This window comes from Echeneis naucrates, chromosome 11 (assembly GCF_900963305.1).
Source record: "Echeneis naucrates chromosome 11, fEcheNa1.1, whole genome shotgun sequence".
Lineage (NCBI taxonomy): Eukaryota > Metazoa > Chordata > Actinopteri > Carangiformes > Echeneidae > Echeneis > Echeneis naucrates.
This window is the reverse complement of record NC_042521.1, coordinates 2,004,154-2,021,102: the sequence shown is the minus strand read 5'-3', so window position 1 is coordinate 2,021,102 and position 16,949 is coordinate 2,004,154. Positions and strand designations below refer to the sequence as shown.

At 45.0% G+C, this 16,949-nt stretch overlaps 2 protein-coding genes across 3 annotated transcripts; one reads left to right on the top strand and one right to left on the bottom strand.

The window, feature by feature from the left end:
* Positions 1 to 1,733: 1,733 nt before the first annotated feature.
* On the bottom strand, positions 1,734 to 7,438 carry necap1 (NECAP endocytosis associated 1). Its single transcript, XM_029513994.1, has 8 exons — positions 7,324 to 7,438; positions 6,162 to 6,262; positions 5,742 to 5,846; positions 5,554 to 5,635; positions 5,116 to 5,224; positions 4,815 to 4,962; positions 4,484 to 4,577; positions 1,734 to 3,987 (listed from the first exon to the last, which is right to left on the bottom strand). The coding sequence occupies exons 1-8, from the start codon at positions 7,416 to 7,418 to the stop codon at positions 3,933 to 3,935; spliced, it is 789 nt and encodes a 262-aa protein (XP_029369854.1). The 5' UTR covers positions 7,419 to 7,438; the 3' UTR covers positions 1,734 to 3,932.
* A 626-nt stretch (positions 7,439 to 8,064) lies between these two features.
* epn1b (epsin 1b) lies at positions 8,065 to 15,455 on the top strand. 2 transcript variants are annotated; one of them, XM_029513951.1, is made up of 11 exons: positions 8,065 to 8,119; positions 8,653 to 8,789; positions 8,920 to 9,025; positions 9,272 to 9,427; positions 9,988 to 10,116; positions 10,546 to 10,666; positions 10,757 to 10,932; positions 11,016 to 12,177; positions 12,403 to 12,549; positions 13,263 to 13,421; positions 13,905 to 15,455. In XM_029513951.1, exons 3-11 carry the CDS (start codon positions 8,957 to 8,959, stop codon positions 14,306 to 14,308), a joined length of 2,523 nt encoding a protein of 840 aa, XP_029369811.1. In that variant the 5' UTR covers positions 8,065 to 8,119; positions 8,653 to 8,789; positions 8,920 to 8,956; the 3' UTR covers positions 14,309 to 15,455. The 2 variants fall into 2 exon arrangements, with proteins under 2 accessions (XP_029369811.1, XP_029369812.1); XM_029513952.1 differs by lacking the exon at positions 8,065 to 8,119 and adding an exon at positions 8,155 to 8,501.
* The last annotated feature ends 1,494 nt before the right edge of the window (positions 15,456 to 16,949 follow it).

The following is a 16,949-nucleotide window of genomic DNA, read 5'->3' as shown; positions in this document are numbered from 1 at the left end:
AAAAAAAAAAAAAGCTAGAAGCTGAGAAGAGACCACATCGAGAGAATATCATCGAGTTTTAAGAGAATAACAGTCCCAACAGTCTGAAGGCAGAAAACCAGCTGATGTCATAGTGAAGTCCTCAAATCCACTCAGAAAAGTAACACAACTACAAAGTAATACACCAACAAACAAAGATCACATCTCCAGCACGACTGGATCTGCTGAGGCAAAGGGAGCTCTGTTCTGGGAATAACTGGGACACCGTCTCCAAATCCGTCTCATCGCGGCCTCCAGCCAAATAAAAAATGCACTTGTCAGTTTCATTTATGACGTTGTGATGTACTTAGATGTGAAAGTGATGCTAAGATTAGACTTCATGATCCAACACCAGCTCGTCCGTCTGCACAGACAGACAAAACCACGCTTCATTTGGGTGACACCAAAGTCGTCACGGCGTTTTTGTTCTTAACTGAAGCGAAGCAGAAGTGCAACTATCTGACTTTTATTAATGCCTGTAAAGTTAGCGGGCCAGTCAGCACTTTGCTGTTGGTGGATATAGTCATTCGTGGTGCCCAGAGGATGTCCTATGATGTCCTGGCTTTTCCTGCAGCGTCTGTAACTCATTTTTGCAAGTTAAGATTAGAAACCTGCTGAAGATGATACTGTTCCAACATTAGCTCATTAGAATGGTTGACATTCAGTCCAAAGCGCCACTTTAAGTGGATCATCACATGTTGGTTCAAAGCGTCAGGAAGATCCCAAGGTTCAGTTTCAAGACCAAAATAGTGATTGGAGGTTTGTGCAGTTTGTGTTTGAACCTTTAAATCTGACCCTTCATCAAACTGGTGATCATGATGATGGCTGATCCAGCTGCTCGGTGTGTGTTACAGAGCAGGAGGTGATCCAGATTCAGAAGAAGTCTGCACACTCATTCATCCACGTGTTAGTGTTTGTTAGCCAAAACAGCCTCAGATGCCAAGAGAAAATCAGAGGAAAACAAATTGTTTTCCTGAGGAAGGTCAGAGGTCGCGGGTCTGTCGGCTCCGTCTCTGGCTGTAAGCAGAGATAAAATTTACTGCTCTGTGTGGCCGCGTCCTGAATTCATGCAATATTTCTGCTGCCTCCGGTTCTCCAACTGACCTCCTGCAGAGTTCACAATGACGACATCTCAAATATTTCCGCCTTTCTCAGTGTAACTCCTGATTAAATTGGTTAAAATCTCACATTTAACGCTGTTTGTCCAGCTGTGACCACGGAACCGCTGAGCTGTCAACTCACAGCTCCACTGTTGACTCATTTGGCTTCATTATTTAATTTAAAAATGATCATTTGACATCCAAGACAGAAGCTACTTTAACTTTTAAACTTAAATTTCAGTTTAGATGAATAGAACCAGAGCTGTCCTGAGTGACTGCTCTGGGTCAAAGGTCAATGTGCTGTTTACTCCTCTCAGTAATGCTCATGTGTCCCATTTTAATTTTTTTCTCTCAGTAAACAGAAGGAATAAAATCCTTCCTCATCTTCATGCTGAAATAATGATGATTGGTTTTTGGACGACACATAAGTCTTCATGTCACCATCGAACTCTAACAGAAGGAAAATAATACAGAAATACAGAATCTCCTTCATCTCCTACAGAAAAGGAATTTTACTTGTGATATTGTCTTAGTATTTACATGAAGAATAAATCACCACACGTCCTTTGAAAGGATTTATTGCCTCTTTCTCATTAAATTGGTCATAAATCAAAAAGCGTTAGTCCAGTGATTTTACAGCCAGAGTGGAATGAGTGAGAAACGGGAGACATTTTTATATTTTAGCCACCAACATGAGCAATGTAAACGCATCACATGGAACATCACAGCATGTCAATCAGCCCCAATTCAAATACACTTCATGTGATCTGATCACAACAAACAAGATAATTCTGTCCACGCAAAATAAAATTCACAGTCAAGAAACATCTGCAAACGATTCATTTATCAAAGTTGTGTAAACACCATCTAAAGTCACAATCACATATCATATGCTGCCATTTAGACATTCATCAGATTAATGCAACAATCATCTGAGTGTGTTCGGTTCTGAAATAAACCACATCAACCAGTCAGCCGATTCATTGAAGGGTCAGATCAGCGTTTGGGGAAATGAGAACAGACCGAACATTACACGTTAAATTTGGAAGCGTTTTTCTGCAGGCCAATTGTTTCCTGTCTTTATGCTAAGCTACACTAAGCAGCTGAGATCAATCTTCTCATCTTTCTCAGCTAGAAAACGATGAGCTTTTTCCAAAATCTACTTTAAAGAGGCTGTTTGTCAGTTAAACGTGGCAGCTTTAAATCACAGCAGGTTAGAAAAAGGCTCTCTGAGCTGCTCTGAGCTTCAGATCAGACGTCTACCTGTTAGACAAACAGTTAATAATGTTAACTACGCAGCTATTTATAAACTCATGTTGCTGTTTTTCTATCTCTGTATTTTACTCTCAGTGATGTTTGTTTGTCGGTTTCTCCTCATGATCCTTTTTACAAACGTGAATAAAAGCAGGGAGTTTGAATAAATGTGCTCTTCAGCAGCGATCACACTCTTTCCAACACAAAGCAGAAATTAATCAGTAAACATCACAGCACGTCGTTACAGTGAGATGACAAAGCTCCTCGGTTTCACCTTTAACACAAAATGCTTGAGAGGTGCGGGTGTTACAGCTACACAACTATGTTGATATTCAGCTTTAAATCTGGGTGATGCAGAAAGTGAAGCTGAGATTTTAGCTGAGCCTCCAGGAATGTATCTGGTTTTCAAGGCAAAAATCCGACTTTCAGCTCAGGAGTCGTTCAGTCCTGCTCAGAAAGAAATGGTCAAGTTAACTGGCTGATTGTGGTGAAGAAGGCCACAAAGCATTTAATTCAATATTTCATTTCATATCCTGCCAGCAGACAGACACCCGTCGCCCATTTCAGCAGAAGGATACCCTATATTTTTATATTTAATATTGTTTTTTCGGCTCTCTAACTCCTGAAGTAAAATATTGCATGTCTGGATTTCCAGAATTGCAAAAAAGAAAAGTTTGCTGATAAAAAGCACCCTGTAGTAAATGAAAATTTACATTGTAAACAAAAATTCATAGCTTTAATATGGCAGGGAGGAATGTTAATGTAATATTCCCATCAAACACATTTTGTCTTCGTGAGCTCCGTCAATCTTGTCGTGATAAATCGATGAATTCTTGCATCTGACATAGAAATCGAACAGGAACGTTTGGAGGTTCTGCCTTTAAATCACTACCAGTATCTAGTCAAACCACACTGAAGACCAAACTTGGAGACATTTGATTTCCATTGACAGGTTTCCTGCAGGCTGAGGACACAGTTCACAGTGTGAGGATGGGAACGAGCTAGTTATTCCCCTGTCGAGTCGAAAAACAACCACAATATACCTTCTATAAGGATTCAAACTGAAACAAACTGTAATCATTGGACAGAAACTCTAAATTTAAGTGCCAATTGTTCAAGAAATTGTCAAAATGGCCAACATTGATTCACAGTAGGTGACAGAGAGCCCTGGTTTGTGTTCTTGAGATGCTCAGCAGCGCCTGCGGGGGGAGCTGTTGCTGGGACAGAAATGCTGCAGATGAAAGCTAAAGCTCTGATCGGAGAGCCATCTGCTGGGGAGGCCACGCAGACACACAACAGAGGAAGACCTGCTGCTCAGGACGTCACACATAGCCCTTGAATATCATTGGACATGGCTCATATCATGTAATGGTTTCAACATATTAATGCTTCATTTCCTGTCAGGAATGTGTGATCTTCTCCGTTCCTCCAGCTCTGTGGTGTTTCACGCCTCAGCTTTGGGATCAGGGTGTGGGAGCTACGCTCGGTGTGATGCACGGGAAGCTACGGACACGAGATGCAGGTGAGATGGAAATTAGGAGCGACGGCGCCGACGGCGACTCAGAACTGGATCCAGTTCGTGGCGTTCTGTGGTCGAGATGGAGGCGGAACAGAGCTGGAAACAACGAAACAACCTGACATCAGTCTGAAGACATTATTTCAGTCATTAAAAGACAATTTGGATTAAGTACTGACACTTTACACCTATTTAAGACACACAGGGAAACTAATGACAGGGATGTAAAGTAAAATCTTTTACCAGGTGATAACTACTACTGCTCAGATGGAGGTGGTTTTTTTACAGACTCTTTTCATCATGCAGCTTATTTTAAACGTGTCTCTCACTCTCGTCTATCAGCCCAACCATCCTCCACATCCTGACTCAGGCTCTGCTCAACGTTTCAGCCTCTTAACATGAAGTGCTGCCCTGGGTGGGAAGTTTTTGGCTCCCTGAAGTCATTATTATTATAAAGAGAAGAGCTGTGAAGTGAAGGTGGACTTGACCTGACCGCGACACGAGCCAGAGCCAGACCTGATCACCTAACTGAGGAAGAGTCTGCCTCCTCTGCAATGTTTGTCTGTCTACGTACTTCGTGCCACATATCGTCTACCTGGCAGGAGCGGAAAAGTCTCCCCAAAGATCTGAGGTGGGATTCTGCTGGACCACTGTGTTAGAGTTACTGCTGTCCAGCTCCAACAGGCAGCCTGGCAGAGAAGAAGACACACAGGTCATTAAAAATAGCTCACACACTGACTGATTTCACGTTCAACAGCCACTAATTAACAGAGCGCTGAGGAAAATAGGCCGCTTGTGTAGTGAAACAGATCCGAGCCTCCTCGGGGACGGCTCAGCTTTAGCCGCTCTCTTTCTGTCAGTTTCACACAAAATCCAAAAACACAGAAACAGTACGGAGGTGGAAGCGTGCTGTAAACGTGACTTACCTGTTGCTGTTCCTCCCATCTGGGGGACTATGTTGTGATTGGATGAGCCTGATGAAGGGGGCGGGGCTATCTTGCCTCCAGGTGGTGGTGGGAGGAGTCCAAAGCCACCTGAGCTTTGTGGGCGGGGCTTATCCCTCTTCTTACCTTGCTGGAGATGCAGAAAAGAAAAATGAAATCAGATTTTAGTGGCATGTTGTTTAGTTTTAATTTCTTTTACATTCATAAAACCTTTGGAGCCCTTTATGTTGTTTACATTTTCGTTGTTGTTATTTATTTTTTTGGTTGGTTAAGCCGGTCTCACCCCAATGTTGAGTGTGATGGTCTGTCCCTCCTTAAAGCCCAAGTCCAGTTTTGGTCCTGAGTCCCCGAGCTGGGCACTTTTACTGATTTCGTTCTCCTGTTTCACCCATCTGCAGGGAGACACACACACAGATACAGAAATAAACAATGCATCTCAGCAGTTTTTATGGAAGCCACAGCAGGCAGCACACAAGCAGCTCTCCACAAAGCTCGTACTTTGGCACAGGCTGCAGTGTCGTGCTGCAGATGGTTACGGTTGAGCAAATGTTTCTGGGAAACGGCTCTCAGAAGGAAACACAACAGCTCAGGTTCTACGCTGAACAACGAACTCTCTGGGCAGTCATAAATCATAATCATTTATGAGAAACCTGTCTGCTGCTGCTTTACAAAGAGGAGAGAGCTCTCAGTTGGACCATAACACCAGCCGCCCACTGCTCACTTGAAATGGTCCTGTAGAGCAACATTGAAGTCAAAGGCGTCCCCTCGGTCCCCGAAGCCGACTCCGATGAAAGCGCTTCGACCTGGAAAACAGAGTCAAGCCACCTGCTTAACGGGACTTTCTGGCCTTCACAAATGGTTTGAAGTTGTGCGGAGCGAACATTTATTATTTTATCAGATCAGCCTCACCGTTGTCATCCTGTATCCGTATGACAAAGTATCTGCTGGAGTCGCTGACTGTTTCCACAGCAACGCCGGGGTACTCCTTGACCGGCGCCTGGGCGAACAGCTCACCTGCAGGACCAAAGCGAAAGAAGGAACAACTGCTGTCAGTGAACTGTGTGTGAAAACTGCAGCTTCTCTTCCTCTGTGTTCTCTGAGTCGCCTCTGACAGATTGCATACTGGGGAGGTAATGCACCTATGAGTCATCCTGTGAGCTTGGATCAGGTATCCTCTGTTGCATAATTGTTTGAGGTTATTTCGTTTTATAGTCTAGAAGCAGAAGAAAGAGCAGCAGAGATGGGTATCAAACGTCAGCATCAGCAGCACCTTCTCTTTATGGGGACTCTCAGTTTCAATCTCAGGTGTTACTAACGATGAGCTCTTACCTGAGACTTTGTCCTCCAGCTTGATGAATGCCACTTTGCCCTTAGCTGTGATCCTCATTCGGCCGGACCAGTCGGGAGCGTCCAGCTTCCAGTCAGCAGCCCTGCAGACGCATTTTAACAGCAACATTTTAGAGCTGCAAGTAACAGCCATCAGTTATTATGATGATTATCTTCTGTGTTAACTGTTACCTATCTTTAAAATGGCTGAAAATCGTGACAAGCTCTCAAAGCTAGTGTCTGTGAAAAAACACTGAATGAAGCTACTTGTTCATTTATGGCAGCAACTGTCAGTGAGCATTGTTATTGTGATTCAGGATTAAATTATCAATACTATATAATGAATAATGACACAACTCAAATTAAAATGAGTTTATGGCCCCACAGGCTGGGAACCAGAAAACCCTCACATTTCACATGAAAGGAAAGAAATAAATCAGCTAATCAATAACCAATATATTCCCTAAGTATTCTTAGGGAGCTGTCTGATTGATTAATCAGACGGCTCAAACATATCAGTATAAAAGGAACTAACTGATTAATCTGTGATCAAAATGGAAAAATTAATTAAAATGGCAGTAACTAACTGATTAAATCAGATAACTACTGCAGCCCAAACTAACTAATCAATCAACCTAACTGTTCCTGATCATTCCAATTATTCCATTATTCCAATCAACTGATGGGTTAATCAGATGATCGTGGTTTTAAACATGAAGGTCAAACTTCTCAAAAATATACTACTATACATACTGAATCATTTTGAACTAACTAATTGGTGAACTCAGATAATTCTTGCAGGTTTAAGATAATCAAGGCCAAAGACTGTGTGACTGTGTGAAATCTCTATTTTGTCATAAATAAAAGCTGAAGATGACCAAAGTGACAGTGATTCATTCATTAGACTGTTTCCTCGATTTGAATCTAAAAATATTCAATATCAATCAGAAAGCCTTAAAAATTAACGCGTTGATATTATTAAATGAATAAAAAAATAAAAACAGCAGAGAAGATCCGAGCTGTCACCCAGCTGAGGGAGGTGGAGGGTGCAGTCCGGATCGACCCACCATCGGACCGGCTGCAGCCAGCACACCGACCCGCTCCCCTCCGGCGAACCGGCACCGGCTCCGGTACCGGCCGGCTCCGGTACCGGCCGGCTCCGTACCTGTAGGCGCGGTTGGACGCCCGCGGCGGGATGCGGTAGACGTTGACATCGGGCTTCACGCACAGGATGGACTCGTACTCTCCCTCGGCCGCCATCTTGACTCCACTGTTATTGATGTGGGAGTTGTGTTGTGACTCATTTAGTGTGTGTGTGTGTGTGTGTGTGTTAATGCATCACAACAGTTTAACTCAACTTTAAATCTTATATTTTATATTTTTCATTCAACATTTTTTTAATTGATATTGTGGAATAAAAGGTGAAGGACCAGTGTAAATAAATGTAAATATATATTTTTATTCTAAATAAATTGTAAATAAATAAAATAAAGTCATGAGGGGGCGGTTGTTTGCACGTTGCGTTGCCAGATTTTTTTTTCATGTAATTTGGCAAATAAAAATGAGTTCTGGCTGATTCCTTCTCTGTTCTGTGTGATTTCTTATATTTATTATTATTTTTATATCGTAATGTACACTTTAGTTTGACACCTTTAGAAATCTTAAGGGGGCTGCTTCAGAACTTGTGTGATAATCTTCAGTTTAATAATAATTTCTTGGTAGTTTTTAATATTGGAAAGCCAAGGAAACGTTGCCTGTAAAGTTTAAACACTCTCAGTGTAATATCATCCCAAACACTTGGAGGAAAGCTGATATTTAAACGAATGTTTCTGTCTTTATTCGGGGTGACGGTTTTATTTTTGCGGCTTCTTGACGGTCAGATCTGGCAACACGCTCCTGCAGGAAGCGGAAACGGCGGCGTGGCTTCGTCTCCTGGAAGATTCCTGAAGCTCCACCGGAGGGTCAGTGCTTTGTAATGTATTTATGTTTGATCATAAGTGGGATTTTTAACGGGGGACGGTGAGCCGGGGTCGCTGCGGACCGTCGGAGGTGTGTGTTCACGGAGCTACAGCCCGTCCTCCGGCCGCTGAGGCCGGACCTCTGAGCTGGCTGTGGCCGGTCTGCAGGCGTCGCTCGGCCGTTAGCCGCTGGACTGCAGCCGGTCTCCGCCGTCGCTCTCCGAGGTCCTGAAAACCGGGAACGAGACTCCAGACCGAGAACCGATTGAGAAAAAAAACCTCCAGAATCCGCCCCCGGACCTCCACCCGAACCCCACCCGAACCCCACCCGGCTGTTTCAGCCACACTTCAGCTCTTATTTCGTCACAGCAGCCTCTGGACGCTGGTAGCTAACTAGCATGTAGCTTAGCCACACAGCTAGCAGCGTCCAGTCCGGCGCTGCAGTCACGCATCCTTTTGGTGAATGCTTGCCATTGTTGTCGTGCCATCCCTTGTCTCAGCTCTTTTTTTTGTATTGACTGCTTCCCTCCCTGCAGAGCTGGATCTGGTTTCTGGTTGCTGACACCCTGAGAGGAGCCGGTGCAGTGAGGGGGAACAGCAGCAGGATGAATGCTGCATGAAAGCTTCTTACAGACCAGACGACCAGCCAGACACAGCCAGACTGTACCAGAAGGTTTGGAAGCAGCTTGTGGAGTTTTATACGAAGATCAGTGTGTGTGTGTGTGTGTGTGTGTGTGTGTGTGTGTGTGTGTGCTGCTGGACCAGTCCTATCTGCTAATTCTCTGGAGCTCTCTGTGACTCAGATTACTGGTTTCATCACCGGCCTCCCACTCCGACACCATGACATCTTCTATGCTCCGCCGACAGCTGAAGAACCTGGTCCAGAACTACTCTGAGGCTGAGGTCAAGGTAAAACAAACCACACTGTTCCCGTTATATGTATGATGTGACAGATGTTTCCTTTGTGCATTTGGTTCAGTATAACCTATGAAGCAGTCATTGTATGTTCTGTTAAAAAGGAAAAACAACGGTTGAAATAATTTGGCAGAATTGATTACCAACCGCTGTCAGAGCTAGCAGGAAGAATCACTGCCTCTCCAACACCTTCCTGCTGTCGTGTTGCACAGTGTCAATTCCCACGTTGCTTTTTTGAAGGTGAGAGAGGCCACATCTAACGACCCATGGGGTCCATCCAGCTCTCAGATGGCTGACATCTCTGACCTGACCTACAATGTGGTGGCCTGCAACGAGATCATGACCATGCTCTGGAAGCGCCTGAAAGACGACAAGAACTGGAGACACATCCACAAGGTGGGGCAAAGGCGACCAATAGTTCTACATGTTGAGTTGATTGACTTTCTAAAAAAAGAGACCTGCTTTTATAGGTCAATTAAATTAATAAAAGTTCTGGCAGAGTAAAATGGGCTTTTTTAAAATGAGTACTAATTCAATAGAAAGCTTCAGTGAACAGTAACATGAGCAAATAAAGTCAGCACATTAAAATTTCATTGGCGGTTTCAGCTATTGCCTGGTAAACTTATTTATGAAGGTGAAGGACTAAAAGGAGTAACGTTATGATAAATAATGAAAGCCATACTGCGTCATGTCAGCGTGACTCTGTGTGTCCAGAAATATTCAAAGATTCAGAGCAGTTGAGCTGTCAGAGCTGTCATGTTGGTGCCTTCTCTGTCAATTTCACTACAGTGATATCACAACATCACAACTTTGCTGGTGTTCGTTTCATTTCTCTGCAGTGGGCTGAAATCCCCAGACAGATTGGGACAAACAGTTGAAAACACGTTATTTTGTTGCCACCCGTGCACATTTGATTTCACATAAACGTGTCTCTGATCATTTTTTCTTTGGACTAGTCCCTGACTCTGCTGGAGTACCTGTTAAAGACCGGGGATGATCGTGTGCTTCTGAAAATGAAAGACAACATCTACATCGTCAAAGCCCTCACAGAGTATCGCTTTGTCGAAAAGGACGGCAAAGATCAGGTGACACTTCCAAATAATGTACAATGCATGGCACCTTTTAGTATCCATTACAGCGCTTGGATGGCAGGCATTAAGGTCATCTGTTATTGGCCCGATAATACCCTCCTCATCGCTGTTCTTTGTAACTCCTCAGCCAACCTCACAATTAAAGATTTAAAGCAGCTTCAATATAAATTGGACTTGGAAACTTCCCACAGCACCAATGCTTGGCACGCACAGACATGACTGCACTTAATGGGCCCAATATAGCACAAATATATTTCCTGTTTGTCTTGCGTGTAAAAGTAAGGCTAAATTTAGAACTGGTTTATATGATCTGTAAAATTTGAGTTCTTTTTCAGATTTTAAGTTGAAGTTTTTCAGGCTTCAGTAGCATCGTGCTCAATAGGCAGAATCAGACTAAAATCTAAGACGGTATATTTGTCCCAGGGTGTGAATGTGAGAGAGAAGGCAAAGGTCGTCCTCGTTCTAATGGAGGATGATGAAAAACTAAAGGAGGAAAGAGACTTTGCCTTCAAGACCAGAGAGAAGACTTCAAAAAGTTCTGCTGGTGAGTCTCTGAGTCGCTAAATACTCGCTTATTCAACAGCGGAGTACAAATCAAATCTCAGTCAACCTCTTCTCGATCCCTTCTTACCAGCCTCGTCTGCGGACACCATCAAGGATCCTAACTACAAGCCCTGCTATGTCCCCGGAGCCACAGGGCTTCCATCCTTAGACAACATACCCTCAGTGGCTGATTTGACTGCTTCGTTCACGGCCCGCAAAGAGGAGCAGCGCAAACAGGAAGCTGAGAAGAAGGAAGCAGAGAGAAGGGTGAGTGAAAGGCCAGCACAGTGCTCCGTCACATAACAACGTGTTTGTTTGGACTTTACTTATCTGTTGTTGTGATGTTGCAGGCTAAGATGAGTGAAGACGAACTGAAATGGGAGGATGCAGGCAAAGGCAATGACATTAAAACCGCAGCCTGGGGAGGAGAGAAGGCAAAGGAGGAGGAGAAACCAGATCCCTGGGGCGCACCCAAAGAACCGACAGAAGCCACAGGTCCATGGGGGACACCCGCAGCACCTGACACAACAGACCAGACTACAAGCAGTGATCCCTGGGTGGCTCCAACTACAGCTGATGAAGATCCATTTGGTGCACCAAAGAATGGAGAAGATCCTTTTACAGCACCAAAAGATGGACCTGACCCGTTTAGTGCATCAAAAGATGATCCATTCAAGACCCCGAAGGACAGTTCAGATCCTTTCAACACACCTGCAGACAAAGATGATGCATTTGGAGCTCCAAAAGATAAAGCAGATCCCTTTTCTTCTTCTAAAAATGATCCATTCGATACACCCAAAGATGATCCCTTCAGCGCCCCGAAGGACGACCCCTTCAGCGCCCCGAAGGACGACCCCTTCAGCGCCCCGAAGGACGACCCCTTCAGCGCCCCGAAGGACGACCCCTTCACCGCCCCGAAGGACGACCCCTTCACCGCCCCGAAGGACGACCCCTTCAGCGCCCCGAAGGACGACCCCTTCACCGCCCCGAAGGACGACCCCTTCACCGCCCCAGCATCAACTCCCCCTAAAGAGGACCCATTTGCAGCACCTGCAGATGACCCCTTCAGTGCTCCTACAACACTGCCAAACGAAGATCCTTTCTCTGCACCCACCAATCCTGCTCAAGATGACCCCTTTGCTGCACCAACGACACCCAAAGAGGATTCTTTCTCTGCACCAGCCAAACCTTTAGACCATGACCCCTTTGCTGCACCAACAACACCCCCTAAAGAGGAGCCTTTTGCAACATCCATTGCACCAAAGGAGGATACCTTGGATCCATTCGATGCCCCTCCTGTGACATCACCCCAAAGCAGTGGAGATGCTTGGGGAGCTCCTGCCAGCTCTCCACCTGCCACTGGATCAGACCCCTGGGGGACAACATCAGCACCAAGTGAAGCAAAGGGTGGAGATCCGTGGGGCAATGGGGCAAGTGCCACCTCGCCAACTGATGGTTCTGATCCCTTTGGAGATGCGTCCAAACCCAACAATGACCCATGGGGAGCAGCAGGTGGGACTTACTGCAGTCATAGAAATTCTCTGATAAGAAAGGGGAAAATGTGGGACTTTACCGAGTTCCTGGGTTGTTCAAGTCTTCAACACACAATGAAAATTGCGGTGGACATTGTGCTTGTATCATTGGTCAGACATGCACAGTGTTGTGTTTCACTGTATCATCTGTTTTTGTTTGTGTGTGTCTTTTTTTTTTTTTTTTTTTTTTTTTTTGCCCACTCAGCTTCGGCTCCAGCCAACACTGATGATGCATGGGGTTCACCTGCTCCGCCCTCAGACTCCTCCCCATCTAATGACCCCTTTGGAGACAGAGCATCTAAAACTGATGATCCCTGGGGTGCACCGAGCAATTCAACCAGCGAGGCCACAGGTAAAACACACTTTACGTTCTGTCCCATCCCATAATCATTACTCCTAACACTGAACTCCCACTAGCTGCTCTCGCTAACATCTGGCTTTTTGTGCATGGAAAAGGCCAAAGCGTCTCAGACTCAGGTGAAATGACTCCACAGTAGACAGGTATTTATCAGATCAACAAAAAAACCTGGGTGCACCTGCTAATTTTCAAAGCGCACAGAAGGTCAGCTCCATCTTTTCTCCAAAGACAAAGATGGCAGCAGTCAAATTACAAACTTGAGGCTTCAAAACAGGAGCTCACAAACCACAAGATGACATCACAGCGGTTTGACCCAAATGTAACACATCAGAGAAAACAGCGTCTGCCTTCATTTCCACGTTCGCCCTCATTTCAAAGAAGCCCGTAAGCTTTGGAGTCATCGGTGACTCGCACCGCTTTGATGAAATCAACAGATGTTTGCTAAACTTTCAGCTGAGAGTAGTGACTCAAAAACCAAACTGTGTGTGGAAGCTTGGTTTGACACTTTCCTGGAGTACATTTAAAGGCCATTTGCATGTTTGACCATTTTCCTGTTATCTCCATTTCACCTCCATCTTTCTATCAATCTGGCGTCTAACAATGCTAATCAATTAACCTTCTGTTCCGCTTTGCTCTCTCTTCCTCCCTGACCTGTCCCCGAAAGAAAACACCTTTTAGAGTAGAATTGGACCTTTATTTTATTGCAGGAAAACAAACAGCACAAGAAGACGTGTATACAAAGACTGCTTCGTTCTTGGGCTCGGCGGGGGCGTCGCTGGTTGACTTGGACGATCTGTTTTCCTCTAACCCCAAACCCAAACCACGCCCCCTCATCAACACACTGGCTGCGCAGACACGAGCCATCGGTAAGGACAGAGAAAATGACTCAAGGGTTGACTGTGTAATTATTAGCTGGTGTGCTTTCATCAAACGGATGTCTGATCGACCCCTGGGACGAAACGTCTGCAACACAGTGATGTTCAAAACCAGTCCAGTACTGCTGAAGAGGAGGAGGGGGGCAGCATGACTGACAAATAGATATTTATCAATAGGTTTGTGTGACGATGTTTTGCCCCCTCCCCCTCCCCCGTGGTATCGCTGTAGTGTGTGTGAGCGTTAGTGACCTCCTGACATTTCTCTGTGTAGATACTCGTGTATATTAACCAGCAGATATATATATATAACTCTCCTCACTCCTCTCTCTGCTCTGCTTGGTGCATTTTCTCTTTGCTGGAATACTTCGAACTGTATATCCCTCCTCTCCTCCTCCCCCCCTCCTCCCCCCCTCCTCCCCTCCTCTCCTCCCCCCCTCCTTCCATTCCCATCCTGCTGTACTCCTGATTTCCCAGGCGCTTTCAGAGCCAGGGGCCTGTCATCTGGCCCTGTGTTCAGATCAGGGGTGCCCCTCCCAGAAATATCACCCCTACATGGCAGCGCCTTTGGTTCCTCCCTCGGTGCACTTGCCCCCACTTTTGGAGCTGCGTATCCCTCCAGAGAAGCCCCCCTCTTTCAGCTCCCTTCCCAAACTATTGGAGCATCGTATTCTGGTTTCGGTTTGCTTCCGCCGGCTCCAGAAGCTGGAACAGGACAAAATGTGTTTCTGGGTGGGGTTCCACAAATGATGGTGCCGACTGGAGGGAACCCCCCTCTGCTGGCAGCAGGAGTAGGTCAGTGTAGCTTCTTTGGGGGGTCCACCCCACAGGCTGAGGGGGGGGGCACAGGAAACAAAAACAACAATCCATTCCTGTTATGACGCTGACGTTAAACACAGTTTAACACACGATACAGATCACAGGAAGCTGCTGGTTTGTTCGGAAATGTGAAGAAGGAAGAGTTCCAGAAAAACAACAGTGATTCCAGACTAACGTTATTGATGTCTGTCTGATACAAAACAACGATGGGCTGCAGTATGTACACACCCCCCGCCCCCCCACTTCCCTCTCCCTCACTCCTTAATCTGCACAGGTCCAACACACTGACTCAGCATAAACAGAACCAACTGTCTGACAAACAGAAGCGCCTGAGTGAGCGACCGGAGAGTTTGTGTGTTTGAATGTCGTCTGTGACCAAACCTGTAAAACATTAACACAACTGATCTCATTCAGTGTGCATGTGTTTGTAAAGGGGCAAGGTGTGTGTGTGTGTGCGCAGTATATATTGTCTGATGTAAATAGTGGAAGTGATCACAGATAAACTTTGAAATATAATGTATATCAGAGTGTAACAATCATGAGTAACTATTTATTGATCTATTTATTGATTTGATTGTTTATTGATGCAACGATGGCGTGCGATTAAAAACACAGAAGGACGGTAGCGATCACGTGACTTTGATGATCAAACGGTGGCTTTATTTCATCCTGTGGTCATTCCTGATTTGTTGTGTAACTGGACGTGTTCTCTGTCTGCTGTTGGACAAAAGGCAGACGTGTGTCCTTGTGTGACGTTCAGCTGCAGTTTTGGCTAAAAAACCTGAGCACATCAGTCTGCATGCTGCCTGAGCCGAGCTGAGTGTGATTAATGAACTACTTCAACACACGCGTTCCCTTCTCTGCGTCTGTTTGTGTAGCTCGACAAACAGATGATTGAGACATGTTTGAAAATGGGAACAGCAGCAGGATCAGGTTCAAGGTTCAGTAAAATCGAAGCCTCTGTACAGGCAGACGTGAAGAGCCAACAAAGTTTTCACTCTTCAGATTCTGTTCATGTCCTTCGTGTAATCTTCAGTCTGATTAATGTGAACTTGGGTAAAAACACTCTAGTACAGATGGATGAGATTTGGAAGAATTAATCCACACCACTATAATTTTGTATGAAATTAATTTATTTTGCTTTGTATTTAAATTGAAAGTTGTGTTGTAAACTGTGACAGTAAACAGTACAGTTGAAAAATAAAAGGATAAAATAAAACATCATGTTTTATCGTGTCTTCAACACTTCACTGCTCTTCTGTGGATTTCTCTGGTCGGTGCAGCGCTCCGTCCTGACGCCTCACAGCTAAACATGGGTCAGGGTTTGAATCCTGGACCTGATCACAAGCTCTCCTAACCTGAGGCGGTTTTCTGTCGCCACCAGAGGGCCATGAAGACACACTGAGCTGTGCTAAAAACATTTACTGCCAAAGCTGTCAACACAGCGAAGAGCTTCCTCTGAAATGCTTCACATTTAACATTTATTAGGAACTGAAGAGGCTCAAAAATATTTCCAAGATAGTTTCTTTTTTTTTAAGATAATTTGATATAAATAAAAATAAACTACAACGATCTGGCAAAGAAGAAGAGGGTGAAGGGAGGTGATTGGACACACAGGTGAGGCACATCAGGGCAATTCCAGGAGTGGGAAACACAGTGACCTGAAACACAACAGCGTGTGAGTATTAAGTGTATTTAACAGGAAGTGGCACACAAACACACAGAAGAGGCATCAAGTCATGACAACTTTGTTCTCTGTTCACTTTCAGGTGTGCTCATCAGTGCTCACCTCATCAGAGGGAAATATGAAGCTTCACAATGTTCTCTCATTTGAAAATGTAGCATGAAGTGAATTCCTCAGAGTTCGGACGCCAGTTTGAAGGGACAGAGCACAAAATGTGATCCCAAACAGACCAAAGGCAGAGCGTAGAGTGATCGTTATCTGGGGTTGGATCATGTTGGAAAGAGTCAACCTGTTTGAATAAACAGGAAAAAAAGACGTGTGCAGCTTTAACTTTCATCTTTCAGTGCCTCGGCTGTTTTCAACCCCAGATAATACAGATTTTAAGCAAAGTGTCGACAATCAGATCAGATTGTTTAAAGCTGCTCTGTACAGCTGCACTGGTTTTGTGTTAAGAAGGGTCGAAGTTTACGGGGCAGCATGTACCACACAAGTCCAAGCTGTTCTATACCATCCTGTCAAATTAATCACTATAGGATCAGAGGTCAGGAGAGTTATGAGCGAGAGAGGACAGATGAAGACAAAGAGAGAGAGACACATCACAGGGAGCAAAGGCGAGGGGAAGTAACAGATGGACTTGTGAGGATTAAAGAGAAATCTGGATGGGCTCCTGACAGAACCTTACCCAAGTCAGAGGGGAGTGACGGGGGAGCGGAGGGGAAAGGTGGAGGAGCGGCGAAGGAAACATGGTGAGTCCTTTTTCCTTTTGTTGCACCAATGCAAGCTGCCACATACAGAAAGACTTCAGTCTGTCTGAATTAAAGCCAGTTATTTTAAAAAGTGAGCGGCTCTGTGAGGATCGGTTCATCTGGAGGCTCTCACTGATTCACACTGAGCTGCTTTGATTTGATGGAGCAAATGAAACCTCCACGGTGGATCGGAAATTAAGACTACAGTGATTTTGATTAAAATGGCGTTACGTGTGCTGGAAGAACGACCTTCCTGCTTCAGGAAATCTGGCT

Coding starts and splice junctions, on each gene's coding strand:
- necap1 (XM_029513994.1), bottom strand. CDS start 7,418: ATGGCGGCCGAGGGAGAGTACGAGTCCATCCTGTGCGTGAAGCCCGAT. Junction 5,847..6,161: donor GCTGGAGGACAAAGTCTCAG/GTAAGAGCTCAT, acceptor TTGGTCCTGCAG/GTGAGCTGTTCGCCCAGGCG. Junction 3,988..4,483: donor GACTTTTCCGCTCCTGCCAG/GTAGACGATATG, acceptor CGTTGTTTCCAG/CTCTGTTCCGCCTCCATCTC.
- epn1b (XM_029513951.1), top strand. CDS start 8,957: ATGACATCTTCTATGCTCCGCCGACAGCTGAAGAACCTGGTCCAGAAC. Junction 10,117..10,545: donor AAAAGGACGGCAAAGATCAG/GTGACACTTCCA, acceptor TATTTGTCCCAG/GGTGTGAATGTGAGAGAGAA. Junction 12,178..12,402: donor TGACCCATGGGGAGCAGCAG/GTGGGACTTACT, acceptor TTGCCCACTCAG/CTTCGGCTCCAGCCAACACT.